Source organism: Rana temporaria, chromosome 12, assembly GCF_905171775.1.
Source record: "Rana temporaria chromosome 12, aRanTem1.1, whole genome shotgun sequence".
Taxonomy (NCBI): Eukaryota; Metazoa; Chordata; class Amphibia; order Anura; family Ranidae; genus Rana; species Rana temporaria.
Genome location: NC_053500.1, coordinates 135222961 through 135249139, shown reverse-complemented (window position 1 = coordinate 135249139; position 26179 = coordinate 135222961). Strand labels below are relative to the sequence as shown.

The 26179-nt window shown below is 46.1% G+C and overlaps 2 protein-coding genes across 9 annotated transcripts in view; one reads left to right on the top strand and one right to left on the bottom strand.

Annotated features, from left to right (window-relative positions):
* Positions 1–994: 994 nt before the first annotated feature.
* Positions 995–11001, bottom strand: ARL16 (ADP ribosylation factor like GTPase 16). Its single transcript, XM_040330835.1, has 5 exons — positions 10879–11001; positions 7738–7793; positions 5517–5633; positions 2353–2468; positions 995–1205 (listed from the first exon to the last, which is right to left on the bottom strand). Exons 1-5 carry the CDS (start codon positions 10937–10939, stop codon positions 1040–1042), a joined length of 516 nt encoding a protein of 171 aa, XP_040186769.1. The 5' UTR covers positions 10940–11001; the 3' UTR covers positions 995–1039.
* Positions 11002–11074: 73 nt separating this feature from the next.
* Positions 11075–26179, top strand: part of HGS (hepatocyte growth factor-regulated tyrosine kinase substrate) — a 30629-nt gene continuing 15524 nt past the window's right edge. For 7 of the 8 annotated variants that reach the window (XM_040330833.1, XM_040330831.1, XM_040330830.1 and 4 more), the window contains exons 1-9: positions 11075–11215; positions 13626–13710; positions 15237–15312; positions 18648–18740; positions 19083–19206; positions 21164–21216; positions 21317–21385; positions 21483–21607; positions 22423–22501. In XM_040330833.1, coding sequence (XP_040186767.1) covers positions 11179–11215; positions 13626–13710; positions 15237–15312; positions 18648–18740; positions 19083–19206; positions 21164–21216; positions 21317–21385; positions 21483–21607; positions 22423–22501 — 741 coding nt within the window. In that variant the 5' untranslated portion in view covers positions 11075–11178. The remainder of the gene's footprint in view (positions 11216–13625; positions 13711–15236; positions 15313–18647; positions 18741–19082; positions 19207–21163; positions 21217–21316; positions 21386–21482; positions 21608–22422; positions 22502–26179) is intronic. The other variant, XM_040330834.1, reaches the window with a different exon arrangement.

The following is a 26179-nucleotide window of genomic DNA, read 5'->3' as shown; positions in this document are numbered from 1 at the left end:
TGGGGCAGAATTCCTCCTAATGATGGGGCAGAATTCCTCCCAATGACACCAATGATGGGGCAGAATTCCTTCCAATGATGGGGCAGCATTCCTCCCAATGATGGGGCAGAATTCCTCCCAATGACACCAATGATGGGGCAGAATTCCTTCCAATGATGGGGCAGCATTCCTCCCAATGATGGGGCAGGATTCCTCCCAATGACACCAATGATGGGGCAGAATTCCTCCTAATGATGGGGCAGCATTCCTCCCAATGATGGGGCAGAATTCCTCCTAATGATGGGGCAGAATTCCTCCCAATGACACCAATGATGGGGCAGAATTCCTTCCAATGATGGGGCAGCATTCCTCCCAATGATGGGGCAGAATTCCTCCCAATGACACCAATGATGGGGCAGAATTCCTTCCAATGATGGGGCAGCATTCCTCCCAATGATGGGGCAGGATTCCTCCCAATGACACAAGTGTGTAAAGTTTGTTGTCTGGGGGACCTATGGCCGGCGAGCACCGATTTTTCAAAGCCGGGCACCTCTTCCATAGACTCCCATGTTAAACGTTGGTCTAGTCATGGGCACAGTGAGGCATAGACACAGTGAGGCATGCAGATGGACATGGACACAGTGAGGCATGGACATGGACACCCTAGGCTTATACTCGAGTCAATACGTTTATTTTGTGGTAAAATTAGGTGCCGCGGCTTATACTCGGTACATACGGTAATAAATATATATATAAAAGGGCATAAATCTTTTGCTCTGGCGTGAGTGGAGACCGTTCTTCCAGAAGCGCATTGTTGAGGTCAGGTACTGATGTTGGACGAGAAGGCCTGGCTCGCAGTCTTCGCTCTAATTCATCCCAAAGGTGTTCTATCGGGTTGAGGTCAGGACTCTGTGCAGGCCAGTCAAGTTTCTCCACCCCATGTCTTTGTGGACCTTGCTTTCAGAAAATCTTTTCAGTTTTTTACCCACAAATAAAAAAAAACACATATCTTGTGTCACATCCAGAGAGAAAAAACCTGCTGTCAGTCGGTATTCTTCCTTTATGTCCCAATAGATGAATGCAGCCACTGCAGAACCTCTTGCAGTCCTGTGCCTTCAAGGGCGCTGGTTTCCATAACTGTGATTGGCTGCTGAGAAGAGCTTATTATGTCATCCATTCTGAAGAGTGACTTCATCTCCACCAAAGACATACAGCATGGCAGGTCCCTGCAAGAACAAAGCAAGTCAACTGATGGACTGTTTTAATATCTTTACTGTGTGTGTTTTGTGGCATCACAGCAGCCGGGACCATCTGTGCAAACTGCATAGAGAAGCATCTAATGCAGTGGTCTCCAAACTGCGGCCCTCTGCTTGTCTTTGTCCAGCCCTTGGGGCACTATTCCTCCCACTGACACCAACGATGGGGCACTATTCCTCCCACTGACACCAACGATGGGGCACTATTCCTCCCACTGACACCAATGATGGGGCACTATTCCTCCCACTGACACCAACGATTGTACACTATTCCTCCCACTGATAACAATGATGGGAAACTATTCCTCCAAAGATGGGACACTATTCCTTCCACTGACACCAATGATGGGGCACCATTCCTTCCACTGACACCAATGATGGGACACTATTCCTCTCACTGACACCAATGATGGGACACTATTCCTCCAATGATGGGACACTATTCCTCCCACTGACACCAATGATGGGACACTATTCCTCCCACTGACACCAATGATGGGACACTATTCCTCCCACTGACACCAATGATGGGACACTATTCCTCCCACTGACACCAATGATGGGACACTATTCCTCCCACTGACACCAATGATGGGGCACTATTCCTCCCACTGACACCAATGATGGGACACTATTCCTTCAAAGATGGGACACTATTCCTTCCACTGACATCAATAAGGGGAATATTCCACCCACACTTAGAATTGAAGACGCAGGCCAGAGAGGGGGGGGAGAGGAGTGGAACCCCCGGCTGGCGCGTCGCTGGAACGTGGAGCAGGTGAGTGTCTGTTTATTAAAAGCCAGCAGATACACTTTTTGTAGCTGCTGACTTTTAATAAACAGTAAAAATGCCTGGAACTCCCCTTTAAGTGTTCGGGTTTCACTTGAAGAAATGGTGGCGACCCTAGATTTCATCCATCTACAGTAGGTTGATAGAACCCAAGTCAATGCATTGATGAACTTGGGTACAACCAGCACATGAAGATTTTTACCATGCGATTGTTGCCTGCGACGGTAAGGGGGCGGTCCCTGCCGGGAGAACACAATGGCTCCGTAGTCAGTTTGTTGATAACACGCACAATACATTGTGGTTTTGCTCAATCATAAAATGACTTACGTTTTATTGAAAATAATGAGCACAGAAGCAGAAGACAGAGCGGGAGCGGACAGCACAGACAGGAGCTGTATACAGGACGCCGATACCTGCATTGGATTGGCGGAATCTACAACAAACTAAAAAAAAAAACAATTGTATCTCTCTCTCTCTATATATAATTTTTTTAGTATTAACAATAATAATAATATAAATATATATATATATATATATATATATATATATATATATATATATATATATATATATATATATATATATAATACTAAAACAATTTATATATATATAGTAATTTTATATATATAGTAATAATAATAAGTATATATATATATTGGATTGGTGGAATCTACAACAAACTAAAAAAAAAAAACAATATATCTCTCTCTATATATAATTTTTTTAGTATTAACAATAATAATAATATAATATATATATATATATATATATATATATATATATATATATATATATATATAAAAAATATTATTATTATTATTACTAAAACAATTATATATATATATATATATATATATATATATATATATATAATAGTAAAACAATTTATATATATAATAATTTATATATATAGTAATTTATATATATAGTAATAATAATAAGTATATATATATATATATATATATATATATATATATTTGATTGGCGGAATCTACAACAAACTAAAAAAAAAAAACAATATATCTCTCTATATATAATTTTTTTAGTATTAACAACAATAATAATATTATAATATATAGATATATATAAAATATTATTATTATTAATACTAAAACAATTATATATATATAATACTAAAACAATTTATTTTTATATATATATATATATATATATATATATATATATATATATATGTATATATATATATAGTAATAATAATAATAATAATAAGTATATATATTGGATTGCCGGAATCTACAACAAACTAAAAAAGAAAAAAACAATTATATATCTCTCTCTCTATATATAATTTTTTTTAGTATATATATATATATAAAAAATATTATTATTATTAATACTAAAACAATTATATATATATATATATATATATATATATATATATATATATATATATATATAATACTAAAACAATTTATATATATATATATATATATATATTAATAATAATAAGTATATATATATATATATATATATATATATATATATATAAAAATACAAAAAGTAAATATATATTCCTGATTGAGAGTCAGCCATTGGTGACACACAGACATCCTCATATACAGGCTGATTTTGATAGAAGTATGCAAACTTCAACAGCTACATGGAAAGGACAGAAACCTGGGTCAGACCATTGGAATTCAGCTGAAACTCGAATGGATTGCTTACATTTGCCATCACAATACACCGTTGTCGGTAAATCGGAAGATTGTAGACTAACCTGTTTGGCAAGTTTTAAAGTAGAACTAAAGCTAAAAAAAAAATAAAAAATCCCCCATTCTGGAGAGAGGGGAGATTTCCCGTCACTTCCTGTTGCATAGCCAAACATAGCCGGTCAGTTTAGGTGGACGGCCATGTCTTGGTAGGTTTGCAGTTGTGCCATACTCTTTCCATTTTCGGATGATGGATTGAACAGAAGCTCCGTGAGATGTTCAAAGCTTGGGAGATTTTTTATTTTTTTTTATAACCCAGCCCTGCTTTATATTTCTCTACAACTTTATCCCTGACCTGTCTGGTGTGTTCCTTGGCCTTCATGATGCTGTTTGTTTACTAAGGTTCTCTAACAAACCTCTGAGGGCTTCAGAGAACAGCTGTATTTATGCTGAGATTACTATTTACTAATTAGGCGACTTCTGAAGGCATTTGTTTCCACTAGATTTTAGTTAGGTGTATCAGAGTAAAGAGGGGCTGAATACAAAAGTACCCCCCCCCCCACACTTTTCACATATTTATTTGTAAAACATTTTTTTTATCATTTTCCTTCCACTTCCTTCCACATACGCCGCCGTAATTTCAAATCTGCGCCGTCGTATCTTTACGCCGATTCTCAAAGGCAGATACGTAGAAAAAATAGGCTTTCTCCGCCGACGTAACTTGAATACGGCGGCGTATAATTGTGTGCATTTTTACGCTGACCGCTAGGGGCGCTTCCGTTGTTTGCGGCGTAGAATATGCAAATGACCTAGATACACCGATTCACAAACGTACGTACGTCCGGCGCAATTTTTTTACGTCGTTTACATTAGGCTTTTTCGGCGTAAGGTTACTCCTGCTATTAGGAGGCGCAGCCAACGTTAAGTATGGACGTCGTTCCCGCTTCGAAATTTGAATTTTTGACGTCGTTTGCGTAAGTCGTTTGCGAATAGGGCTGGACGTAATTTACGTTCACGTCGAAAGCAATGACGATTTGCGGCGGAATTTCGAGCATGCACACTGGGATTCTTTCACGAACGGCGCATGCGCCGTTCGTAAAATACGCGGGGTCAACATTAATTTAAATAAAACACGCCCCCTTATCCTCATTTGAATTAGGCACACTTACGCCGGCCCCATTTACGCTACGCCGCCGTAAGTTAGTAGGCAAGTGCTTTGTGAATACAGCACTTGCCTCTATAACTTACGGCGGCGCAGCGTAAATACGATACGCTGCGCCGCCGTAATAATGCGCGCAGCTACCTGAATCTAGCCCACTGCTTTCAGGACTTTGTTTTTCCCCATCCTGCAAGCGCACCGCCCCAGTGTGAAAGCACTCAGGCTTTCACACTGGGGAGGCTTGAAAGGCGCTATTTTTAGCGCTAAAAACGCCTGAAAAACGCCTTCAGTGTGATAGGGGTCTTATACCGAGATTGAATTACACACAGGTGGACTCTATTTACTAATTAGGTGACTTCTGAAGGCAATTGGTTCCACTAGAATTCAGTTTTAGTCTACTTTCACACTGGGGAGGGCGTAAGTGTGCCTAATTCAAATGAGGATGAGGGGGCGTGTTTTATTTAAATTAATGTTGACCCCGCGTTAGCTGTAAAGCGCTGCTAATTTTAGCGGCGCTTTACTGCTGTAATAGCGCTTTTCATCCCCGCTAGTGGCCGTGGTGGGGGGGGGGGGGGTCGTTCTTCCCACTGACTTTAGATAAACTAGCAGGGGTTCCCCTGGGGTAAAGAGGGTAAGAAATAGCAGAGTCTTCAGATACATACCAATACAGCCCTGCAATCCTGGTAATAACTGGGCCAAATGGGTCCCATGGATCCGCCCACTTCTCGCACAGTGATTCGCACTCTCTGTATTGTCAGATCAGTCAGATTGGTGCCAACCTGCAACAATCACACAGCAAGTTCAATGACAAAGTGTACAATGATGATCCCGTTACAGAGAAACAAAAGACTCGCCAAATAAACACATTATAAGAGAAGTCTGGGGTTTTTTTTTTTTACTTTAACCACTTCAGCCCCGGAAGATTTGGCTGCTCAATGACCGGGCCACTTTTTGCGATTCGACACTGCGTCGCTTTAAGGCTGCATTCACACCTGAGCGTTTTGTCGCCTGAAGCGCAACGCTCAAAAACGCTAGAGGGGAAAAAATAAATTATTCCCTATGGAGATGGTTCACATCTCCACTCCAAAACGACTGAAGCTCAAACAAGTTCCGGACCCTTTTTTGTTGCGCGAATCGGGCGGTTTGTGCGTTTTTGAGCGTTTCTATTTCCCATAGAAAGTAATGGAAACGCTCGATTCAAGCCACTAGCCCGACAATGAGCGTTTGCTACGGGCGTTTTGTCGCTTTAATCAATAGAACATTTCACCCAGGCAGAAGATAAATAAAATCTACCAACATAGCAACAAGTGATGAAAAGATGATAATTTATCCTATTGGCTAAAATAAAAAACATTGAAGTACAAAAACGTCGGATGACGCTGTATGCAAACGCGCGAATGAGCATGAATACGCGCGACAAAACACCGTAAGAAACGACCTACGCTCAGGTGTGAATGCAGCCTAACTGACAATTGCGCGGTCGTGCGACGTGCCTCCCAAACAAAATTGGCGTCCTTTTTTTCCCACAAATAGAGCTTTCTTTTGGTGGTATTTGATCAACCCTTGCGATTTTTATTTTTTGCGCTATAAAAAAAAAAAAAAGAAGAAGAGCGACAGTTTTGAAAAAAAAGCAATATTTTTTACTTTTTGCTCTAATAAATATCCCCAAAAAATACATAAAGAAAAACGATTTATTCCTCAGTTTAGGCCGATATGTATTCTTCTACCTATTTTTGGTAAAAAAAATAAAATAAACGGAATAAGCGTTTATTGATTGGTTTGTGCAAAAGTTATAGCGTCTACAAAATAGGGGATAGTTTTATGGCATTTTTATTATAATTTTTTTTATTGATTAGTAATATGGCGGCGATCTCCGATTTTTATCCTGACTGCGACATTGCGGCGGGCAAATCGGACACTTATGACACTATTTTGGTACCACTGACATTTATACAGTGATCAGTGTTATAAAAATGCACTGATTACTGTGTAAATGTCACTGGCAGGGAAGGAATTAAACACTAGGGGGTGATCAAGGGGTTAAGTGTGTTCCCTCAGTGTGTTCTAACTGTAGGGGGGGGCTCACTAGAACATGACAGAGATCACTGTTCCCGGTGACAGGGAGCAGTCGATCCCTGTCATGTTGCTAGGCAGAACAGGGAAATGCCTTGTTTACATAGGCAAGTATGGCTCTTTTAAAAAAAAAAAACAGACTTCTCTTTTAACCGCTTGCCGTCGGCCTCACGGCGATATACGTCAGCAGAATGGCACGGGTGCGCAAAACCACGTACCCGTACGTCACTCTGTCCTTAAAGGGGTTGTAAAGGTAATTTTTTCCCCTTAATAGCTTCCTTTCCCTTAGTGCAGTCCTCCTTCACTTACCTCATCCTTCCATTTTGCTTTTAAATGTCCTTATTTCTTCTGAGAAATCCTCACTTCCTGTTCTTCTGTCTGTAACTCCACACAGTAATGCAAGGCTTTCTCCCTGGTGTGGAGTGTCGTGCTCGCCCCCTCCCTTGGACTACAGGAGAGTCAGGACGCTCTCTACGTTGCAGATAGAGAAAGGAGCTGTGTGTTAGTGGGCGTTCTGACTCTCCTGTAGTCCAAGGGAGGGGGCGAGCACGACACTCCACACCAGGGAGAAAGCCTCGCATTACTGTGTGGAGTTACAGACAGAAGAACAGGAAGTGAGGATTTCTCAGAAGAAATAAGGACATTTAAAAGCAAAATGGAAGGATGAGGTAAGTGAAGGAGGACTGCACTAAGGTAAAGGAAGCTATTTAGGGGGAAAAAAAAATTGTACCTTTACAACCCCTTTAATGGCTACCGGGCGCGGGCGCACCTAAGGGCAGCAGACTTCGAATATTTGATACAATGACTTACAGTGGGCTGTGTGGGGGGAGGGTCGCCCAGACCAGCTGAATCTTTAGAGCACAACTGTGCAGATCTTTTAAGGAACACAAACATGATGAGGCGGCACTGAAAGGCGGCACTGATGGGCCCTAATTTGCATCACTGATAGGCACTTATGCGGCTGCACTGATAATCAGGGTACTAATGATATGCTAATTTATTGAGTGTGTTCATGTCTGGTTGACCACCTTTTTGAACAATAAATGTTGTACCATTTGTTACACTATGAGGAGGCGTCCTCTTTTGCTTTTTTTCCTTTTTTATATGGCGAGTCCATCCTATGCCTATCCCGAGGAAGCCGTGATTCATCATACCACGACCGGGATTCCAGGCAGTGTGGATCACACTAACGCGGAGAATCGCAGTCCAGAGCCATCGAGAGGAGCTGCTCCCCATCCATTGGGTTGATCATGCGCATCCGACCCATCACCGTACGGTGTTCCCGGGTCCATCACAGCAGGTAAGGGCATTCAATCTCTTCTTACCTTGTTGATTGGGAATATCTCTGAATGGGATTCCAGACACAGTGACACTGAGAAGAAGCAGATACCATCTCTCATATAGGCTCTGACAGCTCCACTGCATTTGGATGGACATTATGTATGCACATTATGTCCCGATACCGATACCGAGCGTTTCCCAGAGTACTTGTACTTGGGGGAAATGCTCCGATGCCTCAGCCGATTCCTGGGCAGGCAGGGGAGTTGCAAGTCTTCTCCCCCGTGCTCCGTGCAGTCTCCCCCCCCCCCTGTGCTCCGTGCAGTCTTTCCTCCCCCTGTGCTCCGTGCAGTCTTTCCTCCCCCCGTGCAGTCTTTCCTCCCCCCGTGCTCCGTGCAGTCTCTCCTCCCCTCCCGTGCTCCGTGCAGTCTCCCCCCCCCTGTGCTCCGTGCAGTCTTTCCTCCCCCGTGCTCCGTGCAGTCTTTCCTCCCCCCGTGCTCCGTGCAGTTTTTTCTCCCCCCGTGCTCCGTGCAGTCTTTCCTCCCACCGTGCAGTCTTTCCTCCCCCCGTGCTCCGTGCAGTCTTTCCTCCCCCCGTGCACCGTGCAGTCTTTCCTCCCCCCGTGCTCCGTGCAGTCTTTCCTCCCCCCGTGCACCGTGCAGTTTTTTCTCCCCCCGTGCACCGTGCAGTCTTTCCTCCCCCCGTGCTCCGTGCAGTCTTTCCTCCCCCCGTGCACCGTGCAGTCTTTCCTCCCCCCGTGCTCCGTGCAGTCTTTCCTCCCCCCGTGCAGTCTTTCCTCCCCCCGTGCTCCATGCAGTCTTTTCTCCCCCCCGTGCACCGTGCAGTCTTTCCTCCCCCCGTGCAGTCTTCCCCCCCCCCCCGTGCTCCGTGCAGTCTTTCCTCCCCCCCCCCGTGCCGCTCTTCTCTCCCCCTGTCAGTGCCGTCATTCTCTCCCCCCCTGTCCGTGCCGCTCTTCTCTCCCCCCCGTGCCGCTCTTCTCTCCCCCCCGTGCCGCTCTTCTCTCCCCCCGTCCGTGCCGCTCTTCTCTCCCCCTGTCAGTGCCGTCATTCTCTCCCCCCCTGTCCGTGCCGCTCTTCTCTCCCCCCCGTGCCGCTCTTCTCTCCCCCCCGTCCGTGACGCTCTTCTCTCCCCCCGTGCCGCTCTTCTCTCCCCCCCGTCCGTGTCGCTCTTCTCTCCCCCCCCCCCCGTCCGTGTCGCTCTTCTTTCCCCCCCCCCCCCCGTCCGTGTCGCTCTTCTCTCCCCCCCCCCCCGTCCGTGACGCTCTTCTCTCCCCCCCGTCCGTGTCGCTCTTCTCTCCCCCCCCCCGTCCGTGTCGCTCTTCTCTTCCCCCCCCCCCCGTCCGTGTCGCTCTTCTCTCCCCCCCCCGTCCGTGTCGCTCTTCTCTCCCCCCCCCCCCGTCCGTGACGCTCTTCTCTCCCTCCGTCCGTGACGCTCTCCCCCCGCAATTTGTGGGGATGGAGAGGGGAGGAAGGAGCCGGCTCCTACCTTTTCCGAATGGACAGAGTCGGTGATCACTGACTCTGTCCATTCACATAACTGAGCATCGTAACCTGTGTTTGTGTTTACGATGCTTCAGTTTATGAATGGAGAGGAGCTTCCCTCCATTCATTTCAGCTGAGGCTGCTGAGAAAGGGACAATATAAAAAAATACTATTACTGCCACATGACTTTAAAAAAAAGTATCGGTATTCGGTATCGGCGAGTACTTGAAAAAAAGTATCGGTACTCGTACTCGGTCTCAAAAAAGTGGTATCGGGACAACGCTAACGCACATTGAATTGTGTTTTCAGGGTCATTATCACTGGGTTTGGGTTACACTGTGGACTTTTAGTATTAGTTTTGTAGCCCCACATGTCAGGGTTGTGATTGGACAAACTGCAGAACTTTTCCTTCTTTACCGGCGTATGGAAAGTGCTGCACTTTATTCTCACATTTCTCTGTGATCTCGGGGTGTCATGGGCCCCTCTGTTAGGAACTCCCTGCAATAATCCCGCCCATATACACAGGGGCGGACTGACAACCCATGGGGCCCCCGGGCAATAGAAGATTATGGGGCCCCCGGGCAATAGAAGATTATGGGGCCCCCGGGCAATAGAAGATTATGGGGCCCCCGGGCAATAGAAGATTATGGGGCCCCCGGGCAATAGAAGATTATGGGGCCCCCGGGCAATAGAAGATTATGGGGCCCCCGGGCAATAGAAGATTATGGGGCCCCCGGGCAATAGAAGATTATGGGGCCCCCGGGCTTACAGATGGCCACCACGCCAGGAGGCAGGGCAGCTAAAATCTCAGGATTTTCACATCAGAAGCATGTCGGTTTCGGACATTTCAGGGACAGATGTAAAAAAAACACAGACTTTTACATACTGTCCCTGGTTTTACTGAGCCTGGCAACCCTGATGGGGCCCCCTAGTGGCTTGGGGCCCCCTAGGAGCATGGGGCCCTCGGGCAGTGCCCGGGTACTCAACGGTCAGTCCGCCCCCTGCATATACACAATAAGAACACATGAATGGAGTGAATAGGGAATTGGCCTTCATTGCTCTCATGTACAGTATATGAAGTATATAGAGAGACCACCCTAAGCCCCTCCTCCCCCCTCTGTACGGGGTCTGTCTGTCCAGTAGAGGGCGCTATTCGCACAGTAAAGGATATTATGGAGCCTCTTCATGATCAGAGTCTTCCCCACACCGGAGGGCCCGAGAACCAAACACATCCTTCCCTCATACAGCCTCCACACCGCACCGGCGTCTCCTTGGATACCACGCCCCGCCCCAAATACCACCAAGCCCGCCCCTGTCGCTCGTCCTACCACCCCTGTGGCCCCCCCACGCCGGCACGTCACTTCCTTGGCCAGACCCCGCCCCGCTGTTTCCGGTTGGGAGTGACGGAAGCGGAAGAGTCTCTCTCGGTAATCTTTTGCTGTCTGTGTGTTGGTCGGTCTCCGGTGCCAAGATGGGAAAAGGCGGCGGAACGTTCGAGAGACTGATGGGTGAGGAAAGCGGTGGCGGGGGTGACATTGGTCAGCACGGGATGTGGGGGGAGTCTGTCCTGAGTCACGTGATGACCAGCCCTTTATTATTATAGACTGGTAATGGGAACCCTGAGGGCTCCCCTCCCCCACCCTTTACATTATAGTGACAGCTGTCATCACATATAATCCATATATATATATATAGAGAGATCACCTGATTGTACTTATATTAGTCAGTATGGACGGACAAGGTTCAGAAATAACACCTTTCCTGGGGGAAATGCTGCTGTGTGCTCCCTCCAGTGCTGATCGTGTGACCTCTGAAGGCGAGGAGTGACCTCTGACCCCGGGGATCCTCAGCGGAGATCACATGACCAGATGCCTTGGGTCACATGACCGGCGGAGCAGAACTCTCCCTTCCAGCTCAGTCAGTGCTTTGCGGGTTTTCCTATGTCGGGGTGACGTGTATCTGAACCCAAGAAGAATCCTTGTCACATATTTATATCTCGTTTCAAAGTTCTCTCCCGTTTATTTCACCCGGTGATCCTGCCAGTGACACACTTCCTGTCCCAGGGTGACAACTCACTCACAGAACTCCATCTGAGGAGGAGCGGCGTTGTCCTCTCAGGGCAGGAAGTGTGTTAGGACTACAAAACACCTCCCCTCTTCTTTAAAGGGGTTGTAAAGGAATTTTTTTTTTCCCTAAATAGCTTCCTTTACCTTAGTGCAGTCCTCCTTCACTTACCTCATCCTTCCATTTTGCTTTTAAATGTCCTTATTTCTTCTGAGAAATCCTCACTTCCTGTTCTTCTGTCTGTAACTCCACACAGTAATGCGAGGCTTTCTCCCTGGTGTGGAGAAAGCCTCTTGAGGGGGAAGGGGGCGAGCAGGAGTGTCAGGACGCTCTCTACTTTGCAGATAGAAGCTGTGTGTTAGTGGGCGTCCTGACACTCCTGCTTGCCCCCTCAAGAGGCTTTCTCCACACCAGGGAGAAAGCCTTGCATTACTGTGTGGAGTTACAGACAGAAGAACAGGAAGTGAGGATTTCTCAGAAGAAATAAGGACATTTAAAAGCAAAATGGAAGGATGAGGTAAGTGAAGGAGGACTGCACTGAGGTAAAGGAAGCTATTCAGGGGGGGGAAAAAAAATCCTCACTCGGCCTCAGTAAACGGCAGCGGACATCTTGTTACACCCAGACAGAACTATATGGGCTGGGTGTAAAAAGATGTCCGCTGCTGGCTTTCTGCGGCCGAGTGTAGGGTGTACCAAGATGGGCGTCGATATGTTCAACCGCTGACAGCGACCGAATGTGACGGCTCCGGTAGCCGATCCTGATGGAAAATGTGGCTGCGGCCCCCTGCCAGCTTACCTAGTTCCACTGCTGAGGACTCGCTCTCTGCTCCGCTCTCTCCGCCCGCTGACTTCCGGTTGCGCTCAGCCTCTGACTCCGCCCACCTCTCCCAGGTATCGGACTAGACATCGAGAGTATTTGTACTCGCGCAAATGCTTGGTATCAGGACAACCCTAATATTAAGGACCACAGCATAAAAATGCATTCCAGATCCGCTCCAGGGGGTGTTTTTGCATTAACATTTTTAATGCGTTTTTGGCGAATGGATGACCGCCAACGCCCTCTGATTGGTGAAGCGACGGACTGGGCGGAGCTCTGCTTATGTAAACAAGAAAGAGCTCCGTCCTGTCAGTGGGCATGTGCTGGATTTTGTTTCCCTGTAAAAATAAAAAAATAAAATCCAATAAATACACCATCGTTTTAGGCACTAGAAGAGATTTACTAAAGGCAAATAGACTGCAGTTGCTCCAGAACTTGGTAAATGAGGGGAAGCTCTGCTGACTTTCATCATCCAATCACATGCAAGCAAAAATGCTTTTTTTTTGGCCCGTGATTAGGTATTCTTTGCAAAGTGAACCCTTACCTCATTTACTAATCTCTGGCGCAACTGCACTTTGCAACAGTCTGTTTGCCTTTAGTAAATCAACCCCCGATATCTTTTGCGCAAACCAATCAGTATGCACCTTTTGGGATTTTTTTTTTTTTTTTTGCCAAAAATATGTAGCAGGATACGTTTTGGCCTAAACTTATGAAGAATTTAAATTTTTTTTTTATCGGCTATGTTTTATAGCAGAAAGTAAAAAATATTGTTTTGTGGGGTTTTTTTTTAATCTTTTTTTTTTTTCAAAATTGTCAGTTTATTTTATTTTTTTGTTTGTAGCACAAAAAATAAAAACATAGTAGTAATAAAATACCACCAAAAGAAAGCTCCATTTGTTGGGGAACAAATTACATAAATGACTGCACAATTGTCAGTTAATGTAATGCAGTGCCGTATAGCAAAAAGGCCTGGTCATGAAGGGGGGTAAATCTTCTGGTGGTTAAGAGTGTTTTTTTGTTTTGTTTTTTTGTTATAGATAAAGCCACCAGCCAGCTTCTGCTGGAAACAGACTGGGAGTCCATCCTGCAAATCTGTGATATGATTCGGCAAGGAGACACACAGTAAGTAGCCCCGACCTATCTTTGAACCTTGATTGATAAGGTTACATGCTCTGAAGTGGAATTATTTCCAGAATATTTTTATTTTTTGTTTTTAAATACAGTGAATTAGGCCGTCGCCTTTTTTTTTCTTTTCTTTTACCCTTTATTTTCTTTTATACAACAAACAAGTCACTGCCCCTACCTATGACTGGTCTATACAATAAGGGGCGCTGGAAAGGGCGCATATACATACAAAAACATAGAGGGGCAGATCCACAGAGCGTACCAAGATATGACGGCATCTGGGTAAGATCCGACAGGGGTACGTCCTCGTACGCCTTCGGATCTAAGATGCAATACTTCGGCGTCCGCTGGGTGACGTTCACGTCGTTTTCCGCGTCGGGTATGCAAATTAGCTATTTACGATGATCCACGAACATATGCGCGGCCGTCGCATTCTCTTACGTCATCTCTAGTCGGCTTTTTGCGCCGTATAGTTAAAGCTGCTTTTTTGCGGCGTATAGTTAGACTTGCCATGTTAAGTATGGCCGTCGTTCCCGCGTCGAAATTAGAATTTTTTTTTTTTTTTTTTTTGCGCAAGTCGTCCATGAATCGGGATGGACTTAATTCACGTCCAAGTTAAAAAAAATGACGTCGTTGCGACGTCATTTAGCGCAATGCACGGCGGGAAATTTAGAAACGGAGCATGCGCAGTTCATTCAGCACGGGGACACGCTTCATTTAAATGAAACACGCCCCCTAATCGCCGATTTGAATTCCGCCGCCAGAGATACACTACACCGCTGTAACTTACGTCGCAAATTCTTTCTGGATTCGAAGCAACAAAAAGTAAGTTACAGCGGCGTAGCGTATCTCCCATACACTGCGCCGGTGCAGATCTCTGTGGATCTGCCCCAGAATATTCAGGCTCTTTTACCCTTTTTTTTTACCCTTTTTTTTTACCCTTTTTTTTTTCTTTTACCCTTTTTTTTACCTTTTTTTTTTTTTTTTTTTTTTTTTTTTTTTTTTTTTCCTTTTTTTTTTTCCTTGTTTCCTTTTTTCCCAAATTTACCCACCTCCATTCTCTAAAGCGCATATTCTATAGAGTAATATCTTGGGTTACGAGTATAATTTGTTCCAGAAGAATGCTTGTAATCCAAAGCACTTGTATATCAAAGCGTGTTTCCCTCATAGGAAATAATGGACACTCATCTGTTTTACAGCCACTGCTTGTCTATGCAGTACTGCATGTGGCCGATATTCTTCCGTTTCATTGCAGTTTTGGTGGTCTCACCCATTGTGTATTCATGTGCAGTGGGTATAGGAAAGAATCACCCCCCTCCCTCTTTAAATCACATTTGCAGCCTAAAAAAATTGAAGACCCACACAGTTTTTGTTTTATCCAGTTGTTATAAGTGCAACTTATAACATTCAAGTGAAAGATATAACGCTAACATGTAAAAAAAAAAACTGCAGATATAAGCAAATTATTTAGTTTTTAGGATTTATGATTTTATTTGGTATTTATTATTATTTTCTGTTCCTAGAGCTAAATATGCAGTTGCTTCTATCAAGAAGAAGGTGAATGACAAAAACCCCCACGTGGCTCTTTTTGCCCTTGAGGTAAGTTGCGGGGGTTGTACACAGTGCTATTAGTCTTGGGGTGGGCTTCTCAACTGAATAACCACTTCCAGCCCAAGCATGTCATATGACTTCTTTGACTTTCAGGGGTGATATGTGAATGATGGGTGCAGCTACAGGCATCATTCGGATATCCTCTTTTTCAGGCGGCGATTCTGTGCACCGTAAGAATGATCATATCGGCAGTTCAGCCGCTTGATCGTCCTTGCAAGCGGCGGGAGGGGACATCCACCCTCCTGCCGCCCTTCTGTGGGATCGGGGACCCGGAGAAAGAATCCGCCGCTGCCGGATGAAACGCCTAGAGATTTCCGGTGACCAGATGGTCACCAGTCATCTCTATGACCATCTGAGGCCCGGGACGCAACGTTATGACGTCATGTCCGGTCCGCCGCAAATAAAGCCAGGGACTCTGCTAGAAAGCATCAGATCGTTAATTCTTTTTAAAAATTTTTTTGATCTGATTCTTTCTAGCCTGGAGGAGAGATGTGAGGTCTTATAGACCCCACATCTCTCCATAAAGAGGACCTGTCACGCACCATTCCTATTACAAGGGATGTTTACATTCCTTGTAATAGGAATAAAAGTAATAAAAAATGTAAAGAGAAAGTGTACAATAAGAAAAATTAAAGTAAAACAAAGAAAATTTTAAAGCGCCCTGTCCCCGTGTGCTTAGCGCACAAAAGCGAACTTATACATAAGTTGCACCCGCATATGTAAACGCCGCTTAAACCACACATGTGAGGTATCGCGGCAATCGTTACAGCGAGGGCAACAAGTACCAAAGTTTGGTGCCATTCCACAAGTGTGCACTGTTTGTACTTACAGTTTTGGTGTCTTGCGCGGCGTCCATCGGCGGCCTCGTCGGGTCCGTCTGCGGCTTCGGGTGTCCTCTTCGTCGGGTCCGGCGTCCTTCTGCGGCGTCCTCCCCGCTCGTTTCCCGCGCCGAGTTTGAATACTGCGCCGACATATACAGAGCACAGTACACTCGTGTATTGCCGGGCAGGCTCGGCAACTCTCTCGCTCACGTCCTGTACGTCCAGGACGTGAGCGCGGAAGGAGCCGAGACTGGCCGACTATACCCGAGTGTACTGTGCTCAGTATATGTCGGCGCAGTATTCAAAACTCTGCGCGGGAAAGTGGATATCGGCGTATACCGCGCACCCACAATTTTGCCCTGATTTTCAGGGCAAAAAAGTGCGCGGTATACGCCAATAAATACGGTAATTTTCTAGAAAAAAAATATATGATTTTTACATGTAGGAGAGAAGTGCCAGAATAGGCCCGGTAGGGAAGTGGTTAAACAAGGGGGTCAGCAGGCATGTTTTGGCTGTGGCATTTCCTCTATTTTACCAAGTGACCTGCTTGTTTTTCAAGTAAAAAAAAAAAAAAAAATGGTAGCTCTCTTTGCTTCCCAGGACACATATAGGAAGACCCCCATGCCTAGCGGAGTTAATGCTGCTTTACTAACCTTTCTAGTGCAATAAAGTAAATCCACCATTAAAGGGGTTGTAAAGGTACATGTTTTTTCTACTTAATGCATTAAGGTGAAAAAACATCTGAGGATTAGTGGGCCCCACCCCATTTACTTACCTGACCCCTCAAAAATCCTGCGCTGTGAACACGCTGGCTTCTCGGCCGGGCTTCGTGACTCATTCATTGGTTGGTTGAAAGCAGCGCAGCCATTGGCTCGCGCTGCTGTCAATCACAACCAATGACGCGGCACGCTGGGGGGGGCGGGGCCGAGTGATATAGTGAGCGGTTATAGCCGCCGGCTGTATCACGGGAGAGCGCCAGCATGAACTAACCCCCATGCTCGCTCTCTCGCATGAAGATGGTTAGTTCTTGCGGGGAGAAGCCGAGACAGCCGCAGAGGGACCCCAGAAGACAGGGTTCGGGGCCACTCTGTGCAAAACGAGCTGCACAATGGAGGTAAGTATAACATGTTTGTTATTTTAAAAATATATATATAATTTACCTTTTATAATCCCTTGTAACCATTTTTCAACATTGGACATGGCAAAAATAACTTATTTGAGGTACATAGGGTGCCTGGTTCTTCTCTTCCGCTTCCACTCCCTTTGCCTGCATTTGGCAGCAATTCCAGGCTGTCAAAACGGCAGCCGGGAGGAGTTGAGTGGATATAGTAGCTATTACATACGGATGCTGTCAGCAACTGACCACCTGATCAGTGTTTATAAATGCTGATAGTAAATTGAAACCTCATTCAGACGGGCACTGGTACTAGTGGTCCATGAATGAGCACCTTGTTTATGTGGCTTCAGCTTCCTGGTGCCGCTTCAGTCCCTTCATGTCTGTTGGGACACAGCGGCAGCATAGACACAGCCACTCGTTCCTATATGACAGCTGTGACAGAAAGTTGGAGTTGGGCTTTAAAGTGGTTGTAAACTGCTGGACGTTTTTTTTTGTTTTACCTGCAAGGTAAAGGCATAATGTGCTAGTATGCATCGCATACTAGCACATTATGTGAAACGTACCTGAAAGCGAAGCATTGCAGTTATGCAATGTCATCGCTGAAGGCTTCCGGGTTTGCGGACTCCAGCTCTATGACTGGAAAGAGCCACGATGATGTCACTCGCGGGAGGCCGCCATTCCAGGCACAGGGCTCTGAAGGAACGGCACCGGTGCACGTTTAGAAAATGGTTACACTACCTAATAAATTTAGTGATGGAAGTTTATTTCCTCTTTAACCACTTCTGACCACCCCATGCAGATATAATGTGACAGGGCGGCCCTCCTGCGCGGAATCACGTACCTGAGCCCTGGTTCACACGGGTGCGTTTTGACGTGTCAAATCTGCGGCATTTGCCAGAAATGGCACCGTCCTAATTGAGGCGACGCCTCATCTACGGCGCTGCACCGATTTCAAAAAGTAATTTCTGTACTACTTCTTGCGACTTCCGAACGCGATTTACATTGATGCAAAGTGGATTTGCCTTTCGTAAATTACCGCCTTGGTGTCAGATTTGTTCGCCGCAGTTCGTTACCTGTCAAAAAACAAACGCCCCCCCGAAAGGTGCCAAATTGGGGGGGGGGCAGACAAGCGGAGCCTCCCCTTTTGGGTAAGTCGCACCAATTTGAAAGGGTGCCATTAAAAAGAATGTGACACATTGCACAAGTGTGAATGGAGCCTTAGGTGGAGCTGCTCTTAATAAAAAAACAAAAGCTAAATCATAAATACATTTCTTTTTGCAATTTGTAATTTATAATCTTATTGTTTTAATCCTTTTTTGTGTGTGTAAGCTAAAGCTTACACTTAGATTTATTTACGTTGCATTGATTTTGCTTTACTTCGGCAGGTTTTAGAATCTGTGGTGAAAAACTGCGGCTCAACCGTACACGATGAAGTGGCCAATAAACAAACTATGGAAGAGCTGAAGGAGCTCCAGAAGGTAATGACTCACATTCAGCAGAAAGGTCATTCAGTCATTGATACTTCCTGGGTCAGAGTTTGCTTTGTCTCCAGATACTCCTCCCATTCCCAAGCATGCCTCTTCTGATTGGTGGTTGTTTTTCCCTATCAAGTGACTCCTGGATGGAAAGCCCCATAGCCTGTCTTGTGACTCTTTCACAACTTCCTGACTCACCTGACTCACTCTGAATAAGAATGTTCAGATCTCGTCTTTTAGATAGAAGACTCAATAACAATGCATCCGGCTCGGTGATCATTAATACGTTAACAAGCTTGTTAGTGAATTATCAATTTTTTTTAATTATTATTATTTTTTATTTAGCGAGTAGTGGAACCGAACGTTCGGAACAAGATCCTGTATCTGATCCAGGCCTGGGCCCACGCCTTCCGCAACGAGCCGAAGTATAAAGTTGTGCAGGATACCTATCAGATCATGAAGGTGGAAGGTAAGGAGGGTCACCCTGCTATAGAGGACACTGTGTACATTGTATGTAATGAGGGTGTTTGTAGTACATTTTATGTTTTTTTCACCTGTAAATGAATAGATGTTATGCAGGAGTTGCTTAAAGTGATGGTAAAGCTTCGAATTGTTTTTTTTTTTTTTTTTTAAATAACAAACATATCATACTTGCCTCCACTGTGCAGCTCGTTTTGCACAGAATGGCCCCGATCCTCGTCTTCTGGGGTCCCATGGCGGCTCTAGCAGCTCCTTTCCACAATAGCTAACCCCCTCTGGGAAGCTCTATCCCGAGGGGGTTACCTTGCGGGCGTGCTCCTGTGTCATACACTTGGCGTCCATAGACGCCGAGTGTATGACTCGGCCCCTGGCAGCCGTGTCATTGGATTTGATTGACAGCAGTGGGATACAATGGCTGCACTGCTATCAATCTATCCATTGAAGAGCCAAGAAGCTGTGGAGAGAGCGACGCGGGATGGCGCTCACTGAAATTTGGGGGTTAAGGTAAGTAAAACGGGGGCGTGGGGGGCACGGACGCTGCAAGGTGTTTTTTCACCTTAATGCATAGGATGGATTAAGGTGAAAAACACGAAGGTTTACAACCCCTTTAACCACTTCCTGCCTGCACGACTTCCTTGGACATCTTTGGATTTCATTGGCTATACCGGGATGATGCCGGCCCCTACAAGCATCCCCTTTTCAATCTTGTCAGCTGGCGATTCCCAGTAATGCTTGATCACTTCTGTGGGTGGCAAAAGGGAGTCCCACCTGGAAGCGGCACATCCGGCAGCAATGGCGGCCCTGTACAGAGAGAGAGAGGAACGAACATCGTTCCTTTCTCTCTGTAACCCCAGAAATTTGTACTGTTGTGGCCTTTCTTTGGGTTCGGGGTCGACCTATGCTGTGACAGCTGATTTCGGCCAATTGGCTCTCGCCAATCCGACAGTGTCCTGTGTTTACAAAAACACAGAACTTTGTGTACAGAAACGGCGATCTTTCTGTTTCCTCTCCCTGCAAAGCAGGAAGAAATAACACAGTAAAGTAAAAGCAGCAAATATTACACATTGCTGGGCACATAGTTAACCCTTTGATTGCCCCTATATGTTAACCCCTTTCTAGCCAGTGTCAGTACATTATACGTGCGCCCTAAACCTGGAAATGGGCAGCAACGTACCAGTATATCGCTTTGCCTGTACGGGGCCTCCCGTCCGCAAGGGGTTGTAAAGGTGTTTGTTATTTAAATTTTATATATATATATATATATATATATATATATATATATATATATATATATATATATATATATATATATATATATATATATATAATCTCCCGATCCTCCTCCTTCTGGGGTCCCTCCACGGCGCTTCATGCTCCTCCCCCGCATCGAGTGCCCCCTCGGAGACCTGCATTCCAAGGAGACACCTGTGCCGGGCTCGCTCCTGAGACCTACTGCTGCGTCAAATGGGACTAGGCCACGGCGTCACTGGATTTGATTGACGGCAGCGGGAGGCAATGGCTGTGCTGCTATCAGTCTATCCAATCGGGGGCCCAAGACAGTGGCTGGAGTTGCTTGTCCCCGTCAATAGAACGATCTGGTTCAGGTAAGTAAAAGGGGGGCTTTGGGGGGGGGTGCTGCACTACAAAAGGTTTTTCACCCTAATGGATAAACCTCGAGGGTCTACAACCCCTTCAAAGGCACAGTAAACTTAAGTAAAATTAAGTTTGACTTTAACCCTTCCCACTCTACTATAAATGTGCTTTTTGTTATTTATTGTCGGTCTCTATTGTTGAGATTTTCCCATACTTCCTGTCAGAATAAGAAGTGAGAAAAAATCTTACCAATAGGGACATGGGCAGCAATAAAATGAAGTTTTTGATGCACACTTAACACGCTTCTGACATTCTTGAGATTTTAATGTTTCTGTGGCTTTTTCCCTCTTTAGGACACAACTTTCCTGAGTTCAAGGAGAGTGACGCCATGTTTGCTGCAGAGCGCGTGAGTGCATTCAGAATTATAATTTTTCTTTATTATTCGGAGGGGAAATGTGGCACGGAAAGGTAAAGCTGAATCTTGACAGGCTGTCTTTATTCTGCAGGCTCCTGATTGGGTAGATGCCGAGGAGTGTCATCGTTGCCGTGTTCAGTTTGGAGTCGTCACGCGGAAGGTAGGTGTAGCATTTTATGTCTTTATGTTTTGCTGCCTCTTTGTTTCCATCTGCTCAGTAGATCTTTTTTCTCACAAATCTATGTTTTCCATTGTAGCATCACTGTAGAGCCTGTGGGCAGATTTTCTGTGGGAAATGCTCTTCAAAGTACTCCACCATCCCCAAGTTTGGTATTGAGAAAGAAGTACGCGTGTGTGAGCCTTGCTATGAACATTTAAACAAGTAAGTGGCAGAGGTGAAACAATAGCTGACATTAAAGAGTAACTCCACTTTTGTTAAAGGGTTACTAAACCCAGGACCCTGCATTCACTATATCTCATCTCCCCAAGATCCTGCGGTCACTATATCTGGTCTCCCCAGGAGCCTGCGGTCACTATATCTGGTCTCCCCTGGAGCCTGCGGTCACTATATCTGGTCTCCCCTGGAGCCTGCGGTCACTATATCTGGTCTCCCCTGGAGCCTGCGGTCACTATATCTGGTCTCCCCTGGAGCCTGCGGTCACTATATCTGGTCCCCCCAGGAGCCTGCGGTCACTATATCTGGTCCCCCCAGGAGCCTGCGGTCACTATATCTGGTCCCCCCAGGAGCCTGCGGTCACTATATCTGGTCCCCCCAGGAGCCTGCGGTCACTATATCTGGTCCCCCCAGGAGCCTGCGGTCACTATATCTGGTCTCCCCTGGAGCCTGCGGTCACTATATCTGGTCTCCCCTGGAGCCTGCGGTCACTATATCTGGTCTCCCCTGGAGCCTGCGGTCACTATATCTGGTCTCCCCTGGAGCCTGCGGTCACTATATCTGGTCTCCCCTGGAGCCTGCGGTCACTATATCTGGTCCCCCCAGGAGACTGCGGTCACTATATCTGCCCCCCCCCCCCAGTACCCTATATTCACTATATCTGTTCTGAATTTGTATTTTATATATATTCACAATAGTGGAGGAGTTAATCTTTAAGTGTAAAGCACAACCACTTGGGTTTTTCTTCTCAAAGGCAGTCATTGGCCCTTGTGTCTCACTAAACACACATTGTCTTGTTGCAGGAAGGGAGAAGGAAAGTCTGCCACCAGCGGGGAACTGCCCCCAGAATACTTAACCAGCCCTTTATCTCAGCAATCGCAGGTGAGAAGAACAACTGTGGATTTTAGATTGAACTATTTCAGACTAACCTTTTAACAAGATAGTTATCTGATGTTTTATCAAAGTTGTTGCTCACAGGGATGCCAGTGGGTAAAGCTAGGTACACATGGTTTGGCAGTTATCGGCTGAATTTTGGCCCGGGTGTACAACTCCTGGTCCGACAGAAGCCAGTCTCACGACCGGCTTCTGTTGAACACACATGCTGTAGAGCCAGCATCCGATCAGTGCTTGCAGTCCATGGCTGGGAGCACTGACTGGTCGGTTCCCCCTGTCAGAACACAATGGCACAGCGGGGAGCGATCACTGTACTAACATTACATAGTACAGCGACCTCCTCAGTTTTTTTCATTCAGCCTGCTGGGTTGAAAGAAGAAAAACTTCCTGTGTGTACCAGGCATAAGCTCTTCCCTTTTTATTAGAGTTCCATCCACCACAGCCAGTGTTCTTTGTCCCGTAAAAAGCAGAAGACAGAGGCTGTGGTGGAGAGTAGAGTCAAACAAGATGTATTCTCTCCTTGTTGGCTTCCAAGAAATAGAAAGCTTGTGTGTTCTCTTGCCAAAGGGGCTTCAGTAAAACTATAAAAAACATAACTGAAAGATCCCCAGTGTGGGCTAAGTGACGCGACAAGGTGCTTTTTACCTGTAAGAATTATATAATCCTTCTAAATACATGACCCATCTATAGTTGTGGTGCCACATCCCAACACAATGATAACAAATAAAATAACGGGACTTTTTAGGCACCCACTATATATATATATATATATATATATATATATATATATATATATATATATATATATATATATATATATATATATATATATACACATGAATGTAATTAAAAAATTACAAAGCTTTTATTGGCATCAAAGTGTTAAAAATCGCAATATGAGCTACATAAACACAAAATATACATATGCAAGGATAAAACCACATGACGATTGATAATAAACCATCAATTAAACCGTGTTTCTCTTACGTTCATTGATGGACACAGCTGCTTCTTCTTCATCCATGACCAAACAGAGTTTTATAGCCCCAGCTACAGAAGTAGGTCCCTAGGTAGAAAAAGACTCAACACCTCCTATAGGCAGTCCTTTCTGAGTATAAAACCCCCTCTCTGCTATAGGCTTCCAGTCATTCCTGCCTACTGCCTTTAGGAGTATGGATATGTTGTTTTCTGCAGGGAATTGTGGTCCCACACCTTTGTTCCTTTTTTTATTGACAGTCAGGCTGGGGGACGGCTAGATTATCTAGATCCAGTGGTCACGTCTTGCGGGGACACATGACTGGGCGCCTATAGTCAGTGTTAGCCCTGATCGAAAGCCCCCCCACTTCAGCGAATAGGAGGATCTGTCAAGGGAGCTTTACCTTCACCTTCCCCTGGAAGTACTTCCTGGGGTGGTCAGTCCTGTGGGCTCCCCCCACCAGCTTACCAGATTTGAGTGCATCAGGGTCCTTGCTGCCTGCGGTGGGGGGTGCCGATTCAGGCCAGTCGGTCATGCATGCTCCTTATGAGAGTTACTGGGCCCCCTCCTACCTACCCCCTCTGTGACTGTCCTATGTCCGTTCTGCTGCTTTAGTGTCCCTGGGCTGGGGGTGGCTAGTACTACTGCATATATGGCCACCATGTGGCTCGGATTGGCTGGTGGCCATGTTTGTGGAGCTCTAGCCACCATTTCCCTTGGCTTGAAGACATTCCCGATCTTGTTCACTGCTGGCCATGGTTTGGGGACTATTTGGTAATGGACCCTATGCCTGTACACGCTATGTGAGCTGGCTGGGGAAGGTACTGAGCAGCCATTTTCCTATAGCCCGTGGCACTGGTCCTGTCCTTCTGAGGGTCAGATGGCGGTCCCTGAAATTCGTGGAGCGCCCATGGGTGACTTTTGTAGTCACTGGTGGTCCGGTAGTGAGGTATTTCTGTGATTTTCCCTCTCTATCTGCTGGGTAGCCTGGGGTGGTCTTTCCTTCCTTTAGTACCTGGTTGCAGCAGCACCCATCGGGTTGTGTGGTCCCTATGGAGTCTCTCCGGAGGCAAGTCCCTCCGGAGGCAAGCAAGAAGTGCGCCCCGCCATTACCCTCTTCCTCGGACTGTTCCAAGCCAAATCAGGCTCTGCCGCTAGTTACGCATTGCTGCGCATCCAGATGACATATCCCCTAATTCCTCGAATGAGGTGCACAATTTGCTGCACAAAAGATGGCGTTTGTCACCGCACTCATTGATGCTGTGCGGGAGATGCTTACTTTTGAGGATTCCGCTGGAACATCTGCTGTGGTGCCTGTCCCCTTGGATATACACAAGCCAGCTCGGGCTGCCAAGGTTTTCCCTTATCCCGCATTTTTTTAACAAAAACGAATCGCCAGTTTGTACTTCCTAAGTGCTTTGCAGTACGCTACCCTTTGAGGAGGCCCTTCTGAAGAAGTGGACTACTCCACTGGTGGTGAATCCACCTATCAGGTGGAGGAATCTCCCTCCTTTAAGGACCCTGTTGGCCACAGCTCTGGTAATTCAGACACTAAACCAAGGTTTAGTGACAAGCCTTGACTTTCAGCCATGCCTCAAGCGTATGTGTAATTTTAAGACCGGTGGGCCAGGGGTTGCCATACATTGTGACACATCCCGTGATGCGGTCACACTTCTCTCCAAACTATTTGTTTCGGCGGTAGTTCTGAGGCAGGTCCTTTGGCTCAAATGTTGGTTGGCTAGCCAGACTTCTAAAAAAGCTTTGGCGGACCTGCCCCCTTCCAGGGATGACCGGCTGTTTGGGGCTGCGCTGGATGATGTTTTCAAGAATCTTATGGGTAGCGAGAGCAACCTCCTTCACGCAAGAAGGCTGGGGCCTCCTTTTTTGCTCTCACTTCAGCACGGCGGTATAGGTGTGCGCAGCCTTTTGCATTAGGGTGTGCACCTCAAAGCTCCAACACATATATGAGTGTGATATATTTACTGGCCTCTTCCCCGCTCTCCATTCTGAAACAATGGGGGGGTGGGACCAGATGAGCTCACAGGGGGACCTGGGCAGCAGAAAGAAGAGGAACAGAGACAGGCGGGGTGGCATATATTTGTACCGATCCCCTGTATTTTCCTCCTGGGGCAACTGAATGTCAGCCAGAGGGAAAGGAGAAGTCTACAGAAAATGTAGACCGGTTTTACTAAATTACACCGCCGCCCCTCCTGCCCAGGTTCTGGGGGTCAGCAAGGAAGGACCGCAGTTTACCTATCACCTGCCCACGATCGATCGGTAGATTGCGATTTATGGGTTGCCATGTCCAGGATTAGGGTGTGCCCAGGCACACTTGGCACACCCCTTGCGCACGCCTATGACGGCGGGTGTCGGAATTGTAGGCCTTGTCTTGCTAGCCACTTAATCTGGACTTGCACGTGGACAAGGTGGTTCTTTCGACCTCCCCCTTCCTTCCTGCCAGAGATGTGGAACTTTCACTTGAATGAGGAGATTGTCTTTCTCTGTGTCCTCGGCCGTTGCACCCAAAGAGGTGAACTTGCAGTCCTTGGATGTGGTTTGCGCAATTCGATGGCTTATTTTCGTTGGTTTGACTGTCTCCTTTATGCTACAGACTGAAAAGGCGTGGAGGCCTCTTCTGAAGAGGGAAAGGGGGGAGAGAGGCGCTAGGCGACCAATATTGTAAAGCCGTT

Coding starts and splice junctions, on each gene's coding strand:
- ARL16 (XM_040330835.1), bottom strand. CDS start 10,939: ATGTGTTTGGTTCTCGGGCCCTCCGGTGTGGGGAAGACTCTGATCATG. Junction 2,469..5,516: donor AGGATTGCAGGGCTGTATTG/GTATGTATCTGA, acceptor TTTTTTTTTTAG/TTTGTTGTAGATTCCGCCAA. Junction 1,206..2,352: donor CTCATTATTTTCAATAAAAC/GTAAGTCATTTT, acceptor TTGTTCTTGCAG/GGACCTGCCATGCTGTATGT.